The sequence below is a fragment of the Passer domesticus genome, chromosome 1 (genome assembly GCF_036417665.1).
Source record: "Passer domesticus isolate bPasDom1 chromosome 1, bPasDom1.hap1, whole genome shotgun sequence".
NCBI lineage: Eukaryota > Metazoa > Chordata > Aves > Passeriformes > Passeridae > Passer > Passer domesticus.
Window position 1 is genome coordinate 125,476,055 of NC_087474.1, and position 18,593 is coordinate 125,494,647.

The 18,593-nt window shown below is 36.9% G+C and overlaps 1 protein-coding gene across 4 annotated transcripts in view; it reads left to right on the forward strand.

Annotated features, from left to right (window-relative positions):
- The window catches only part of NKAIN3 (sodium/potassium transporting ATPase interacting 3), a 333,546-nt gene extending 315,207 nt beyond the window's left edge, over positions 1-18,339 (forward strand). For 2 of the 4 annotated variants that reach the window (XR_010347042.1, XM_064387416.1), the window contains exons 6-7: positions 13,806-13,889; positions 17,325-18,339. Coding sequence is in view for 2 of the 4 variants with exons in the window: in XM_064387416.1 (XP_064243486.1) it covers positions 13,806-13,889; positions 17,325-17,338 (98 nt within the window). In the remaining 2 variants the exon portion in view is untranslated. The remainder of the gene's footprint in view (positions 1-13,805; positions 13,890-17,324) is intronic. The other 2 variants (XM_064387428.1, XM_064387424.1) reach the window with 1 other exon arrangement.
- The last annotated feature ends 254 nt before the right edge of the window (positions 18,340-18,593 follow it).

The window sequence follows — 18,593 nt, forward strand, 5'->3', positions numbered from 1 at the left end:
GATTCTGACTGTAGAAATATGCACATATATTATATGCAGTCATTTAAACAAGATTTCAGGAGCACAGGTAAAGTATTTAGAAATATCTGTAAGGAAAGCAAAATAAATTTTATGTACTACTTTCAGAAAGTACTAACACAGTTTTCTGAACAGAGATATGTGTCACAATGGTATTATGTCATCATGAGACAATTTTACCTGTTTTGATACGTACATCTATATATATGTGTATATGTGTGTAGGTGGGTATGTATATCCATATGCATGGGTATGTAGTTGAATAGATACATATTTTGGTTCAATCAGAGGGATGTACAGACTCTCCTTAACTTTGAATTTCCAGACTAGATAAGTAAAGAGTAATTTACTACTAACTGATCAATTTCTGTGTTTCAAATACAATTAATGTTAAGCATTTCCACCATTGATTCAGAACATTCAGACTAGATATATGATAGAATTTTTTACAATGAGGGTGGTGAAACACTGGAAAAGGTTGTGCAGAGAATTTCCAGGTGCCTCATCACTAGAAACAAAACTGAAGGCCAGCAGTCTGATCTAGATGAAGATGTTCCTGCTCAGTGCAGGAGGATTGGACTAGATGGCCTTTAAAGATTTCTTCTAAACCAAATTATGCTATGATTCAGTGATTCTATGAATATTATATGCCATATCACATATAAAAATATATATATATGTATACACATACACATTCACACATTTGCGCAACTGTGTACAAATTTAACAAAGGCAAATTCAGGGTCCTGCACCTGGGAAATAGAAACCCCCTGCACCAGCACAGGCTGAGGGCTGACCTGCTGGAAAGCTGCTCTGCAGAGAAGGACCTGGGGGTGCTGGTGGACAACATCTGTCCATGAGCCAGCAGTGCCCTGGTGGCCAAGAGGCCAAAGGTGTGTCCTGGGCTGCATTAGGAAGGACATTGCCAGCAGGCTGAGGGAGGTGGTCAGGTCTTTTCAGTCTGGAGAAGAGATGAATGAAAGGAGAACTTATCAGTGCATAGAGATATCTCAAGAGTGGGTGTCAAGAGGATGGGGCCAGACTCTTCTCGGTGGTCCCCAGTGACAGGACATGGGGTAGTGGGTACAAACTCAAACACGGCAGCTCCACCTGCATATGAAGAAAAAAAAGTCTTTACTTTGACGGAGGCGGGGCACTGGAACAGGCTGCCCAGAGAGGCTGTGTAGTCTCTTTCTGTAATTATTCATCAATACTTACCTGCTGTATGTGAACCTGCTTTAGCAGGGAGTTTAGACTTCACAATCTTCAGAGGTCACTTCCAACCCTAAGAAGTCTGTGCTTTTGTGATAGAAGAGAATTATCTTTAAGTAGGAATATACTTATAACTATTCAGTTTTCTTTAAACTGGAGATAATACATTCCTTTAAGATTTTTTATTTACTACTCTAATTAATAATATTCTTATTAAAATGGAATAATAATTCTGATTTTAGGGATTATATCATTTAATGAGGGTTCCTCAATAGTTCTTAGATCCATTCATTGCTTTCTTATTCCCAAACACCCAGTATGCCCTTTTTTTTAACTGGCTCATTTGATTCTAGTTTCTATTAACCTAACTTAATATTGATTTTGTTTCAGTCTCCACCTTCCACCTCCTTGGCCTTTCTGTTGAAATTAAATCCGTCTTTAAATGGATGCTATCCCAACCCCCAGCTGCCAGCACCTTAGCCTTTTCACTTAAATTGCATCTATTGTTAAATCAATCTTACTCCAGCATCCAGCGTTGCTCTCTTGAGCTTTCCACTCAGCATCACATACAGGCCTAAGTGGTGCCCATTCCTGTCTGTACCTTTCATCCAGCTGCTCCATTAAAATGAAACCTCTTTACAAATCCATTTTCCACTTCCAGTAGCAATCCTCTTACTTCTTCATTTCCGAATGGCAGAAGCCTTGTGTCTGTTTTAGTTTGTGGAGTTTAAAAAGAAACTTTTCAGACTCTCACTCTTCTGTGTAAACACCATCTCTCCCAAATCTTAACTGTCGTGCAGATAGGTTATCCAAATTTTTGGATCTCAGCTTAACTAACATCCATTTCCTTATTGCTGCTGCCTGAGTGGTAATTTCCCAGTCAGCCAATTGTGTCTAAGAGCTCTGTCTGGGAATAACTGCTGCTGTTGGCGTGGGAAGCATCAGCCTGGAGTGAATGATGTGCCCCTGTAATGAAGGGAGTGCTGAGCCAAGGGGGGCACAGGATTAGTCAGGCTCTACACTGGGCTGTAAACTGTCTTCATTTTATGCTGAAAAGGAATCTGGGAATTCAGTGAGCAATTAACAGTTAGGACAGCTGTACACTGAGACAACTGTACCCACGACTTTCCTGATATGATTTGTAACTCCACCTGTTTGACAGACCCAACAGACTTGCAGATGAATTAGCATTTTGGTGGTCAGAGTTCTCAGTGCCTTTTCCTTTATGCCCATGCCTGGCCTGCAAGAGAGATGGTGAGGCTTCTTCTCAGAAGAAAGAAAAGTCCTCCCTTCTTCTTAACAGATAATAGCCTCAAAAGTAAAACAGATCCATGCAGGCCACCTGAGTTGAGAGACTGCCAGTGATTTTTCCTGAAGATAAGATTTGTTCACAATTCTAGTTGTGTTAAGCTTTGAAATACAGCAGTAGAAAAGTCAAAGCAGCTCGTTCCTTGTTTTGAGTATCCATGACAAAAATCATACAATATGGGTCCCTTTTTATCTAATGGCTTCCAATATATGTAATAATGCATTATAGCCTTAGAGGATATTCAAACTACCTAGAAAAGTGGGTACTATCAATTAAAAAAGAGATGGCTAACCAGCAGTCAGTGAAGTCAGTGAAGTACATTGAACCAAGCCATGAATTTCAGGTCATAGTGAGGTAAATTTTGAAGATAATTTTATTTGGTAATGGATACTTTCTTAAAATGTGGCAAAAATGAAAACAATTGAATAAGATTTAACAATCCACCACTTTACACATCTTTGAAAATCTCAGGTCCGAATCTCATAAATCTAAAGGCAAGCAGCATGATCCACCAAGAAAAATTGTCAGTTTTGTTTAGAAGAGAAAGGGATAAACAATGATTATTGATAAGATCAAAGCAAGAGAAGACCCTTGCCAATAAAGTATCACAATAATTTCTTAGACCACAGTCACAGAACAAGAGAAAGGAGAAATTATTGGGTCAGTTAGTCAGAGCATGGAGCTGATTAACACCAAGGTTGTATGTTTGATCGCTGTGCGGGCCATTCACTTAAGAGCTGAACCCAATGATTCTTGTGTGTGCCTTCCAACTCAGAATGATCTGTGGTTAAAATACTGAAAATAATTTAGGTGATGGTTGGTAAACACTTTTTTTTATCCTGCAAAATTCTTACCTCTTCTTTAGCTCTCCTTACTGTGTTTCTGATGTCATCACAACTTCAACCTTTCATAAAGTAACTTTTTTTAATTCCTCCTGTTTTAAACTTTGACTTGTTGTCTATATTTTGTGCTTTTTAGATTTTCTAGTTGTGTTATTTCAACAGCCTTAATGGTTTCAGTATATAAGATAAGCAAGATTTATAGCAAGAGGTGCTGTCTTAATAAATCAAGAGATATAGCTGTTATGGTTTTCCAGCTGGGCCAGTTGGTCAAATAAATATATTGCCTGCTCCTAGAAAGCTGTTTTTCAAAAATGCTACATTATATTTATTGCATTTAGTCAGTACTGCTGATGTGCTTTATTAACTCTGTATCATAACAAGTGTTTCCCTTACCAGTGCTCTGTGATTTGGATCATAGCTGGACTCACTTCAAACTTCATTTGACATTCTTTTGCCTTGAATCAGTAAATACACAGTTGGTTTTGCTAGCAGAAATTTAATCTCAGTTCATCTCTGTTTTTCTCAATATCACAGACTAGACACAGCAAAATTAAACGATTAATTAATTAAACTGTGTGACTCACCATTTATGTGATGGCTCTTATGCCTTGGCGTTGATTTCTACTCATTGTCTTTTCCTCCTTAACAATGAAAATGTGTTTTTTGGAGGACTGAAATTTTAGAGTTATAAGGTTTTCTGAAAAGTGTATTTTTACTTCACCTTTCTTCAGGGAGAGTTTTTTTTAAATGATTGAGGGCAGTATTGCATTATCATTCTTTTTCATTAGTAGATTGATTCAGTGGTGGCTTCAAAGTGAGTGTTAATCCTGTTACAGACTCTACTCCAGACATTTATCTTTCTCCTAATATGAAATGATGCCACTTTCTAACAATGAGAAAACCATTTTCCTAGCCATCATATTTGCTTACACATGTGATATTTCTTTTTTCACTCCATTATATATGAGAAGACCACTGGTTATTGTAAGCTCCCACTTTATAATACTTGACCTTCTCAGCTCTATTTTTAAAGCATAAAAAGTAGTCATTTTACGTTTTGGGGTGTTAAGGAGCTAATCTGAGTTGGTAACAGAGATTATGATACTAAAAGCAATATTAAGAGATGAGAAAGTTGACTTGAATGTGGAGATAGAGCAGGAAAAAAAGCAATAAAAATATGAGGAGCAGTAGATTTCCTCATTTGCAGAGAAACACTCACAGAGGCAAATGGCTACTCATGGATGCACTTGGATGTGATTAGGTAGTAAACTCAGCAGATATAGCCACAATGGCTCTAAAATGCTTGATGGCCATACATTCTGGGGTGCAATGAGGGAACCATAGAAGAACTTGATAGTGCATTTACTGGGACTGGAAAAGACTCACATGATACTGGATAAACAAAAGATTATTTTGCTGGTTTCCTCATCTTGAAAAACTAAAGGCAAGAAGGAACAAAAGATTAGAGCTTGTTGATTTGTACTCATTCACAGAGATAAAAACCTAAAAGGAAGATATTGAGACTCTGGAGATCACTGAAGGGATTTATCCACTTCCATTTGCTATCTGTAGACTTTGATTCAGAGAATGCACAGTAGGATCACAGGCTTCTGCTGGGATGAGAGGAGGGCTCCATCAATGCTAGAGGAAATATCGCCTGCTTAGCAGAGGAAAAAAGGTAGTTTGGATCTAAAGACACTAAAACCCTGGGAGGTTTGTGGTAGAAAACTTTGGGGTCTGCCACCTCAAGGATTGAAGCAGACCACCCCTAAGGGAAGTGCAGCTGTGAGTGCAGTGTAGATACAGGGTGGGGAGTGTATGCAATACCCCACACTGAGGAGCAAATGTCATGTGCTGAAGCAGGATTTCTACTCAGAATGTCACTCGTAGTCTGTCACAGACAGGAAGATAAATTATAAAAGAAAGGCCTTATAAAATAAGGCCTCGCTCTGCTAAATTAATAGCTGGCCTGTCACTTCTAAGTGCAGCTAAGTAGTTTGCAAGTTTCCCTGTGAAAACAGTCTTGGCAATAAGAGTTTGTTAACTCAACAATCTATTCCTAGGGTGAAAAATAAGTGCACCTGTAAAAAAAAATGTCTCATGAGAATCAGTAGAGAAAATATCTAAACTAACTAAAAACACAGAATTTTGATAGATATGCAAAATACCATGTACTGACCTATGAACTAAGTGTGAATGTATGTTAACCAATAAGATCAATAAGATCTGACACAATGTCTTCTGATAATTCTATAAAATATGACCTATACAACAAAGATGGGGCTTTTCCTGCATGAAGAAAATGGAGTCATGGCTTTTTTATTACAACAGTAGTCATCAGGGCAAAGGAGGATGATAAATGAAAAGGAGGATGAGGAAATGGAAGCGGCCCCATCTGAAATGGAAAAAATGTTAAATAGTGTTAATGGGTTTGATGTGATAAAGTGGAAAATAGCATCAGATCAGTACTCTTTTGAAAAAGCTGACAACTGGCCTCTCAGGCTGACCTCTCTGGAAGTACAAGTTTTAGCATCTGTAACAAGTTCAAGATATCAAATCTATTGAGGTAAAGATGGTAGTTCTTTACCTGGATCCCAGAAAAGTCAGCTACTCATAAATGAAGGGCCAGGAAAGAAGGAGACTTCCCTGATGGCAGCAAAAGACATTAAGTGGCAGGCATGTTAAGCAGATTTTAAAGTGAATAAAAGAGTTATAAAGCAAAGAAAAACTGCAACATGGGCTGAATGTAACAGAGCTTTAGTCAGCCAGACCCTTGAAGTGGATGTGCATGATTGCCTTTATAGAAAACTTCGCAAAATACTGCAACACAAAACTCATAAAAGGCAGAATTAATTGCAGTATAAACTAGCATGCTTTTAAAATGGAAATACTCCAAGTTACTGCATCTTACAGAACAGAAATGAAAGGCATATAGCATTTCCTTCATTGTTTTCTATGTCTATGTAGTTGGAGGACCAATTGAGTCTCAGCCAAGTCTCTGGCTTCTTGATTTGCAGGTGTTCTGCTTGGCTTGCCAAGTTCTTTCCATCTTCTCTTAAGGCCTGCCTGGTTTGCTGCTCCCACTGCAGTCTCTGCTTGAGGAGCAGGTTGGCAGCTCCTTCCTTCTCTGGCTTACACCCTGTGCTGTGCCATGAACACAGACACTCTCCTGAAGGCCCCTGGTTCACTTCACTTTTTCATGAGAAAAGATACAAACACATGAAGTAAATGTCATGTCATAGAGGATGATAGTAGCAAGTTTCAGAAGCAGTCTTTCATCCCTAGGAAAGTGGGAAGCTGGGAAAATCCAGAATCACTCAGTGATAAGAAAAATCCCTCCAGTCCTGCAACCTATTTTTAAAAATAAAATTAATGTTCTGTTGTGAATGGATGATGTGAACTTTCTTCAATACATAGAAATCCTTTCCTCCAAATGTCACATGTTCAAAAATGTCATGTATTTGATCTTGCAAATACTTTTTCTCTAGGAATTTTTTCTTTAATTATTCATTAGGGTTGAACAGGTTCAGCATTAATTTTAAAAATAGGGAACATTCATTTCTCACACTAAAATATCAGTGGCTTGTAGTTAAGGTTAGAAAAAGCATCTGTGGTATTCTTGGGTGTATTATAATGAAGCAGGTATAAATATTTCAGTGTTGACTCAAAAATAAATAATTGGATCATACTGACAAATAACTGAACCTAAAAGAAATTCTATGGATACAAATAAAGTCAGGCCAGGAACAGTGCCCTGTGGGATTCAACTGATAGGAAAAAAACCAAAAAAACTAACAACTTGAAAGAACAAAACAACTAACCTGCAACCTAGCAATGAACTGTGAGTGGAATAGATCAATTCCAATTGGTCTGAGATCTGCACTGAACATGTTTGAAAGAACGCTGTCATTTATGGCTTCAAACTCAGCAGTAATATAAAGGCACACTAATACATAGCGTAGAATCCTGAATTGAAATACCAAAAAAAGATCAAAGCATAACTTCAAAAAACAGATTCAGAGTTGTGTCTCTTTTGAAGTCAACTTGGACACATTTATTGTGACGATCACGTGCCTGGAGGTGTGACTGAAGCTGTAACAGCCTTCTGTACAATAGTCTTGGCACTATTTGAGTTGCCCTTTTAGTGGATAGAGTGGATAGAACTCAATGGCTTGTTTCTCTCCCAATATTGTGTGAATGTAATTGATAGATGTAGTTTCTGGGCATTTAATATTTTTTATGCATGGTTTATTTTTCCTTTGCAGGCTTAATTTATACATAGACAGTATAGTAACTTAAAGAAGAATCAGAGAACATTATGCACCAAAAGGGAATAGATCAAAAAGGGTACCAGAAAGGGGAAAATAATTAATTAGTGAAGACTAATTTTTACCAATTTTACATCTCTAATTTTCTCACTGTATTAAAAATTACCTAGAATTTAATTAGAACTGTTTACAATTTACTTTGGTCATATGCAGAAAGAAAGCTAGCCTTTACTCTATTTGAAATCTCAGACTAGAACTAGCAATAGCACCTTTAAATACAAGCCTCAGAAAAACAAAACAAAACAAAACAAAACAAAACAAAACAAAACAGCTTTATCTGTTTGAAATGTTTTTAAGTACAACTTCCATGTATTACTATTCTCACTAGGATGTTAGCATTTTCATTAAAATGAGAAACAGAAAAATATAGAGACCTATAAAGGAAAAAAATATATAATCAGGCATACTTAGTTAGAATTGCATTGCTGAAAAATAGCGTAAATCATCTATGCTGAGATGTACGGGATGGTTGATGCCCAAGCTGATAAGTATTTAGAGAGAGTACAGTATAACATTTTAAAACAGAATTGAAAACTACTCCTCATCAAGCTAAACTTTGAATGTGGGTTGGCAAATAGTACCCTGTCAGGAAAAAATAATGTTTTCTAAAGCCTAAAGGAAACAATTTATACATACCTGCAGTGTAAAGTATATATATATATATATATATATATATATATATATATATATATATATATATATATTATTTTGGATACTGAGTTAGTAATAATAAGCTTGTAGTGAATATTACTTGATAGTAAATATTTTCCTACATGCCTTATGTGTGACAACCATACTTTTCTAGGGGCTTTTACCAAGTAGTGGGCAGGAGTCCTTAATGACATGAAAGTGACTGAAAAATACCCACTTTTAGGGGGAAAAAAACCAACAAAACACCATAATCAGGCAGCCTTCCACTTAGTGTCAGTAATGGGATGGTGTGGCTGTAAATATCTTTCAAAATTATGGCACAGAGATTTTTGGAAGATACTTTCAGATTTGGAATGAATGGGGAGGTCTAGGTTAAGAGGGTTTGAGCAATTTTCACTTCCTAACATAGTGGATCTTCTTCATGCTTCCTCCTTGGAGAGTAAATGATATCTTGGATGTCACATCATTAGTAAAATGAGGAGAAAGTTCAGTAGTGAAGAACATAGATAAAATTTCCATGCCAGTGCTCTTTCTAAGGCAGCTTCTGAGAGGATCCTTCTTTCAGTGCAGCCCTGTAGAGAACTGTGGTGCTTACATGTTACAAGGTAGAGCAGTTTTTAAAATTATGATCTATCCCACTGGTGGAGACTAAGAAGAAAATCTGGTGCAAATATCATAATAATTACTGTGGAACATTGAAATATTCCCCTTCTAGCTTCCAGTAATAAAAACTTAAGTAAAAGTGTGTCTCTTAGTAATTTTCTACCACTTTATCCTGTTTTAACCTGATTACCATCTGCCAGTACTTTATAAAGACAGAGCAGCAATCAGAGTGCCACAAATGATTACTGATGTCTCTTCTTCTCACTTTCTTAATCGTCCTGCACACATGTTCCCTCCTTTAATCCTCTACATAAGTGAGAAGCCATTCCTGTGATCCTGCAATGGAACATGGCTTGAGACTTAGGTTTAGTATGAAGAGGGGAAAATGGGGAAATGGGGAAAATGGGGAAAATCTGGCTCCAGACAGATAGCTGGGTCAGTCTGGCTTGTGCAGTGAAGGGTGTAAGGACAGTGGATCTCTTGAGGAGGGAAGGCAACTGACAAAGCAGTTTTTTCAGGAAAAAAACATACTTATCTGGAAAGTTTATGTAACTACAAGCACAAACATTGGAAAGTCTGAACTTTGGACTTCATGCATGTAGCAGTGACTTATCATCAATCCCCCAGTTTTGCTTCCTGTTCCTAATTGATTTTTGTTCTTTTCTGCTGGTTACACGCTCCTCAGTTGCGTGGCTTTTCTTAATAAGTATAATTGCATTGATATATTGCCATTTAATAAAAAATCTCAGTACAAGGAAAATAGTTCAGTGCAAAATAATAGTATTTGGAACCCCAGAGGTTAAGAAAATCTTCTGTCCATGAAAACACAAGTTTGAACACCTGGTAGTCTGCCTCTCTCTTGGAAAGGGGATAGCTGGAGATGCCAACTATTCAAGCCATCAGCTTTGGGGCTTACCCCCATTTATGAAATAGGGAGGCAAACATGAATAGAATATAAGATATTCCAGGCTGAGAGAGTGCAGGAGCTCCTAAGAGTTGTCCTGTTGCCATATTGCTGCTCGGTTCATACCCTCCACCTCCAGACATACTAAGAATTTTCCAACTTTGAAATAAGAAATTAGTAATATACCAATGAGCTGACAAGCTCTGGCAGCTGTGTGCACAGGGCCTGCCAGCAGGTCAATGGGATATTGCCAGAGAAGCTGAATTCCAGATGAGAGGGTGGAAAAGGAGAAAGGATTGGTTTTTTCTGAGCTCTGATTCTTTTACGCTAACTTCAAAGGAAAGCAAATTTAAACTTGCATATGGGTGAATGCACTGGATAAATAGTAGTAAGGCAACCCGAAATGTCATCTGTCTAGAAAAGAATAACCCTCAAAATTACTGATGACAGCGGATGCACTTTCTTCAGCCAGCAGCATACTGCACTTTTCTCACTCAGGCAGATTATGACAAGCGTTGCTCTGATACGGCCCGTGAATGAATGAACATCACTTTAATGGACTGCCTGCCGTGGGCAGCCAGCACAGATTTGCACTTCCAAGCACAGCAGGTAGTGAACTCTAAAGGAACATTTCACACTGGTCATTAAGCATCCAGCATGACCACAAAACTGAGGTGACACAAGGAGAGAGCAATTCCCTGGGAATAGGGATCATGTTTTGCAGCCAGGTGCAGATAAAATAACCAGCTTCTGCTGTAACCTGCTATTATCTCTGGGATGCTAAAAAATCCTCTCCCTAGGACTTTAAGTTTCCCTCTGTATGACTGTAGTTTATAACTGCACTACGTGGGGTGTTTGTTATTTAGTGACTGAATGTCCCTACTGCTGACAAGTTGTGGTTGTTGCTTTGGTTTGGGTTTTGTTTTAAATTTAAAGCATAGTACTATAGAACTGTATAGAACATGTTTTTTTAATTGAACTTTCTCCCAGGCTTATGCAACTTTCTGAAGCTATTTAATGTAGCCCTGTAAATCCATGGCAGAAATTATCCATAATCCATTAATCAGGCAGAAATAAAAAAACCTAATTATTTTATATCATCCCTAAACCAATATTTTCCTCTTGGAAAATCTACATAAATTTGCTGTCATTTACTGTTGGCCAATTATGCATGTATGCATCCAAAGGTATGTATGCATCCAAAAGTTGATTCAAGATAAAGTTTTAAGATATTTAATCCCTGCTTACACTGAAATGTACATCATAATGTCTTTGCCTCCGATGAAAATAAAAATTCAGTTTTCTATGTTTAATGGCCACTTGTGGTCTTTGTCCTGGAAGACTGCTAATTATAAGAGATGAAAATACCAGGTAAAATCAAAATTAATTTTTAAAATTAGAAGTAACTTATAATTCAAATAATTGATGACAAATCTTCATATTAAAGAGGTATAAGCCGTAAAATAGAGGGCATGATGAAAAATGGCACTTTCCATTGGAACAGCTTCTTGTCTTGTGAATGAGCTTCACATAAATTTTAAGGTGAACTTCAGCTTTAATACTGCATAAGGTGTCTTCAATTGCAAAAGAGAAAGCCTCAGCTAAACAGGTTTGAGCAGCTCATCTCAACAATTGCTGGATGGTGCTATTAAATATATTTTCTTTGTCAGAGCAAAGACACGTCTATGTTGTCAATCATTAATACATCTCAACTTCATTTCTTGCTCAAAAAGATTTGTTGGTAGAAAGGCTAGTTACTTTAAATTCTCTCCCTGCTTACAATTGCAGATAATGCTTGTGATTGCTGAGAGGAATGATGTGTGGTTCTGAAGTGGTGAATTGCCTCAAAAACATTCTTTTAGCTCCTTGTCTTAACATGTGCTCAATTTAAAAAAAAAAAACCAAAAAAAAAAAAAAAAAAAAACCAAACAACCTCCAGATCACTAGAAATTGGGGAATACTAAAGTGCATAATCAAAAAACCTAAAAAAACCCCAACCAAATAAATGAAAATCACTGTGGACGTGATTTATTCTAAAAAATTATTCAGTAAATATGTATTGTACTAGACATCTAACATTTACCTCTGAAGTTCCCACTAAATGAAGGAGATGGATCTGTTAAAGTACATCCAGAGGAGGGACACCAAGTAGATTAGAAGGATGGATCACCTCTCCTATAAGGAAAGCCTGAGAGAATTGGAATTGTTCAGCCTGGAGAAGGCTTCAGAGTGACCTAATTGTGGCCTTCCAGTACCTGAAGGGAGTCTAAAAGAAAGATGGAGAGGGACTTTTTATAAGAGCATGTAGTGACTGGATGATGAGGAATGGCTTCAAACTGTAAGAGAGTAGGTTTAGATTAGATTTTAGGAAGAAATTCTTTATTGTGAAACTGAGGAGACACGGAAGCAGATTGCCCAGAGAAGTTGGATGCCCCAGCCCTGGAAGTGTTCAAGGCCAGGTTGGATAAGTAGCCTGCTCTAGTAAAAGGTATTCCTGTCTGTGGCAGAGGGGCTGGAACTAGATGATCTTTAAGGTCTTTTCCAACCCAAACCATTCTGTGATTCCGTGGTTTAAAAATCATCTTTTACAACAGTTCATCTGCAGCTATTTGTCAGGATTTGATCCCGCTAGTGCTGAAGTAAATTTTGATGCATGTGACGGCATTTAGTGACAACATTCAGAAGGAGAGGTGCAGCATATGAAAGAAATACAATGGAAAGAAGAGATGCAGATAGGCTGGGGCAGGCACTCAGGCTGGGCAAGCTCTTCAGAACATTATGTCCTGCTCAGACAGTTTTAAGAGAACAGTCTTGGTGAAGCAATGATGCTCTATGATTGAAGTTCAGTTCAGTATCATCAAGTTCAGTTTTCAGCCATTTTTGGACTCAGGAGGAGAAGCAAACTGAAATCAACAGGAGCATTTCCACAGATTTCAGTGGGAATTTCATTAGTCTGTCAATCTCTAAGCTTCATTTTCCCATCGCCTCACTCTGGGTAAACACTTATATAACAAGTGAAGGAGGTTGCTTTCCATGCGACTAAAGAATCCTCCTGTACTGTGGATTTGTCAGCTCTGGACATGTCTGCAAAAGGCCCTTTGAAATCAATCAAATAGTCTTTTCCACAAACCTGCTTTTAAGATTTCTAAGATAGCATGAAATTGTGGCCTCTTGGAACTGCTTAAAATCTTACCCAAATAACAAAATACAAGACTCAGAGTAAAATGTCCTTTTTAAAAAATCACTACCACCATAGAAGGAACTAAAAACCTCTCAAAAGCACATTATTTCTGACATAGAAAGTGGAAGGATTCTGAAAAGGTGTCCTGACCCCACAAGTTCATCCAGAGAAGATGCTGCTACTTTTTCATATTTAGTCATCACTTGTTTATTCTTAACTCAACTCTCATGCCTTTGGTTTTTCTACAAGTCCATTGAGCCTGAAGAGTTCATGTGAAATTAGGTTCACAAGCTAAAATGTTTCCATTGCCTAAATTTCTAAACATGGAGTTTTAAGGGAATTATTAAATTTTAAATATATATATATATGTACATATATATATATATATGTACATATACACACTGATATTTCCCTAAAGAGAATCTGTTATTTTACCCCATAGTGTTTTCTCTTTACATGCTCTGCACATCCATGAAATTTCATTTTGCACACACACTGGCAGGAGTGTGTATGTCTGCTCATCCAACTGCTGCCTGTCTTTCCAGGCATGGGGCTAAACAGACCCCAAGGAAGACAGAGCATGGAATCTTCTGTAAGCAGTTTCCACAGCATCTTTATCTACTTGGTTTATTTCTTGTATGCAAACTTGTGCATGAACATTTTTTTGGGTTTTTTTAACATAATTTGTCCACATTTCTTTTTCAGTTGACATATTTTCATTTCCATTTGTTCATTTCTGGAACTGTTGTATTTTCAGTTGATTTCATAGGTGGACTTGACACATACTCCTACCGACAGCCCCCCCAGGAACATGTTGAGTTAAAGCCTGTAAAGCCTGTAGGTAAGGTTCTGGTCCCACGGACCACATTAATCCTTCTAACTGAACTGAACTGAAAGCTAACCTTCTCCTAAAATAATTTGGGCATCAGATTACTGATAATTTAATTATATTTTAATTAGATCTTAATTAAAAATTAATCCACGTAACACATTCGAGTAAGGGCACTTTGTCATTGATGGCATATCTGCTAAAGCGAGGATTAGGAGATATCACCACGTCTGCCACGTCGTGCCTCATCTTAACGCAAGGAGAGGCTCTCACTGAAGGATGGAATTGATTCCTTGCTGAATTTTTAGCAAGCAAAGAGCTGGTGTAGAGATTCTGTGGCTGCAGAAACCTTAATGAGATTAACCCATTTATAGAAAAGCAGTAGTTTTTACATTTGTCCACCTACTTAAAGAAAAAGTTTTGCTGAAAAACTACTTAAAATCTATCTGTAGAATTTCACTCGAAATTAATTATCTCTTTGTCATCACTTATTTGCTTGAACAATAAAAATCATTTTCATAGACTCTTCCTGCTTTTCTACCTTATGAATAAGGTTGAATGCATATCTATTCTTTTTATCTGGAAAAAATTAGGATATGGGGTAACATTACTAGTATATGTATTTTGGCAGAAGCTTATATAACCTCAAGTAGATGGTGTTTAAAAGTATTTTTGGTAAACCAGAATTTGTAATTTGGAAATTCTTTATGACTGGAACTTGTTGTGATGTTGCTCTCTGTCTTTAAATTTACCTTTGGGCCTTTCATGCCTCTTAAATGCAGCATGAAACACACACAGAGCTAATTGACTGAAACTGATTTAATGACTCTATTTTACTTATCAGTTAACAGAATTAGAATGGGTTGAAGGTTTTTCCTGGTGTATGCATGTGGCACGTGCTAGGAGTTTTAATTTAAAATGGACAATTGCTAAAAATTTTTTGGGGTTAGAACTTGACACCTGAACTTTATGACTTTATCTATTTTGCTGCATTTTCTGTGAGAAAGATGACTGCAAAATGAGGATTTGAACCTTCTGAATAAGCTGCTAGACTAAAAAGTTAAATTGATATTTAGGAGCAAGAAGGCCACATCTGCAACATTTACACCTCTCCATAAAAGATTTTAATCTCTAAACCTGCATTCAGACTAGCTTTAAGCATCTAGTGCATAAAGGTTTAGTACTTTCTTAGCAAACCTACTATAATTAAAGAAGAGAATAAAATAAATATCCATTAAATATTTACAAATACATTCCTGCAAAATATATGCATTTGTTTTGCAGTAGAAGAGTCACAGCATCTGATAATTTCTTCTTGATAGAAGATTTTCAATAAATAGCTCAAGGGATTTGGAGGTTGTTGGTGATCTTACAATACTGGAGAATAAGAGTAATCTTTCCATTTCCGATGAATGCATATCCTTGTACTGTTGGGAGGGCCTCTCTGGCCTCTTTATTGCTTCAAGGAGTATATAACTGGGACAGAAATTATATTGGGTTTCCTTTCTAATTGATGTTTTTCTTGTATGTACTGAAAGATATAGAGGACCTTTATCTAAGCTGGGAGGGAAATTATGTCAGTGATCAAAGTCTGAGTTAAAAACCAAATTGCTGGAAATAATGTGGTCAGTGGATTGTGCCAGAACTTTGCAGATGCTTTTCTCTCTGCAGCACATTAGCCTTCTTGACTTCTTTTGATAAGTTTATTGCTATATGTATCAATTATATACAGTCTGAAAATTCTTACTATCTCCAAAAAGTGACTTCTGGTGTCTAGGCTGTGCAAAACTCCATTTCTGAGAGTTAGAATTCTCTTAGAAGTGAACATGAATAATGCTTGTAAAAATACACAAAAAGCCTTTACAAATGTGACTTTATAGATGAAAGCTTGGCTGTGTTTCACTTTTTATCATCCCTTTTATTTTTCTTATTTCATTCAAAAATTAACTAAACACAGCCCATTGAAAGTACAAGGCTCTGTGGTCCCATCCATGCTATGCAGAAGACAGTCTGCTTTTATCAAGTGCTCACATTCAGTATAATGTCTGCTTAGTGCTACTGTAATTATTAATGATTAGCAAGACTAAGATGTGTTATCCTTCTCACCTCTGAAGAGAAGTTAAATTTGAACTTGTTCTCATGGGGAACAATTTTTAATCCAAATACGAATGATCATGGCTTGCCCGTTTGCTCTTTGTTCTGCCTGTAACTCCATTAGGCTCTGGGGCAAGGAGAAGCAGGATCTTTGCCCTCAGCCATGGAGTTTCAATTAAGATGTGTTGAGGCAGAAAACAACAGGGGAAGTAGAAAAAATATCATGGTGCTGTGTCATTTGGGACTAAGCATATGGACTGTAAAGAAAACTGCTGTGCCTGTTTGAATCACAGTATCAACAGCCAGGTCATTCAGAAATATTTAGAAATGCTTAATGCACTGATATGTGGAAAAGAGAGGAGCATGGTGGCTAGCAGGAAAAAATAAGAAGCTACATTTTGGCTTGCATTAGAGATTATTATTATTAATAATAATTATGTTATAATAGAGGTTAATAATTATATCATAATCATGCTATAATAAGAACAATGTACTAATATAATAATGAAAATTTTAATTATAATTGTAATAGTAGTAATAATAATAAAATAAAATAAAACTACTACATCTTTCAGCAACTCTATCTGGACAGACACAGAATCCCTAATTCCAGTTAGGGATGTCCCTAACCTTTTTAAAACTATACTAATTTGTGCTTGTGAAATTGGTCCACTGTATGAGAAACGGTGCCAGTGGAGAGGTCACCACTCCATGACACATCTGTGTGATCCTGTCCTGTTTGTGTCTTCTCCTGAGACTTTACCCATCTTCAAATTGCTCCAAAAGACCAACATAGATTTTCCAAGATTACACAAGTGAAAATGGTTACAGGGAGTGATGTGAGAATACACAGATTCAGCAGAGGTGTCACTGTGATGAGGACTATAAATAGTGTGAGTCCACTTCAAATGCTCATGTTTATGATCAGGTCACATCAGAATTTTATAACTGGGTGCAAATATGTCTCAGAATATTGAAATATATTATGCTAAAACGAACAAGTGTTTATATATAGTATCATATTATATATATAATATATATCATATATAATAGATATCAATATAATATCATCTATTGTATGAGCCTCAGATATGCTTTACCAGCTATGGGACTTATCCCAAATGTTTATTGCTTTTGTGGCATGCATAGCACAAAGCTACTGCTTTGTACCCAGCCTTTCATTCTTGACCATATAGTTGAGTCTCACAGCTGATGAAATTATTGACCATGTGAGATTTATCCACTTGTTCACTAGTTGCTAACCTCTCAACTTCTATGAATTTACAGCTTATAAATTAGAAGATAAATAAAATAATTTTCATTTCTGAGTAATTCTTATATCTTGCTTTTTAGGTCGAAGTAAGTAATGAACATGGACTCAAGACTTCTGCTGCTGTAGCTGAAGAAACAGATTTTAGGAAAAAAAAGACCAACCTTGTGAATCATCATTCCGGAAGAAACGCACCACATCTGTTCCTCACGGCATGTGGATTGTTCTTCCCACAGGCTCAGTGTCATTATCAACGTTGTTATTTCGTAGATCCTTGTAGATGATCTTGAATTTTTAAATAATTTACTTATATGGACACTTGTAAATTGTAAATTTTTTTCTTTTTTAATTTCAGTATTTTTACAATGTTTAGTGTTGAGGCATGAAAACAAAACAACCTGTAAAAACTAGGAGGAGGGTGCGCATCTTTCTCAAAAGTTCAGTATTTTTTGACTGAGAGGATCATACTGTGCCTGGTCAAGACTCTGTCAGTAAACAGTAATTTTGACTCTAGAATACACAGCAAGAGTCAAACCCCAACAGTGATCAAGAGATCATTTCGATGCTGTCTTTAGAATTCACAATGTCCACTCCTCGCATTGTTTGAACTGCTAAATGCAGTAGGGATTGATGTATGACTCTTCTTACCCAGATGTTCAAGCACTAATGTACTCACCTGATTATTGCAATTCATATATGACTTCTCCTTTCCTAATCTCTTTTACTCCAAGTCCATCTCAAGTAGCTGTCTCTGATTTGAAGAGAAGTAGGATGACTGCTCAATGGATGTCCAACTCTAGGAACCCTTACACCCAGGGCTGTTTAGATGTCTGTGATTTGCACATTTTTAAACTCCTTTCCTCCCTTCTCCCAGGAACAAGCCAAGCATGAATGTACAGTACAAGGCACCAACTGAAGCCTTAGAAGCCTCTGGGGACTAATTTTTCTCTTAATTTAAAAGTAAACAAGCAAAACTGAAAAAATGTGTGTAAAAATTTGTAAAGTTATTTGTAAATACTTCTAGACAAAGAACATGTATGTAACTGTGGTATTTTGTTTTCTATTCTGTCACCACTAGCATAAAGTGATACACAAAGCTATATTCTCTGGAGAGCTGGCAGTCTTTTTAACAGAACACTTTGTTTCTTTCATCTTAATTACAGTATAAAGTGCTGTGTAGATTTGTATGCCCCAGAGAGACTCATCTCTCTACAGAGCCTATGTGCCTCAACATTGAGCAGAAACATCATGAGGGTTTTGAGTCTGTTTGTGGTTTTGCACTTTCCTCACTTAAACATTTAATTGGTGGGACAGCCAGGAAGGCTGTTCCTTCTGACCTGTATTTCTCTACC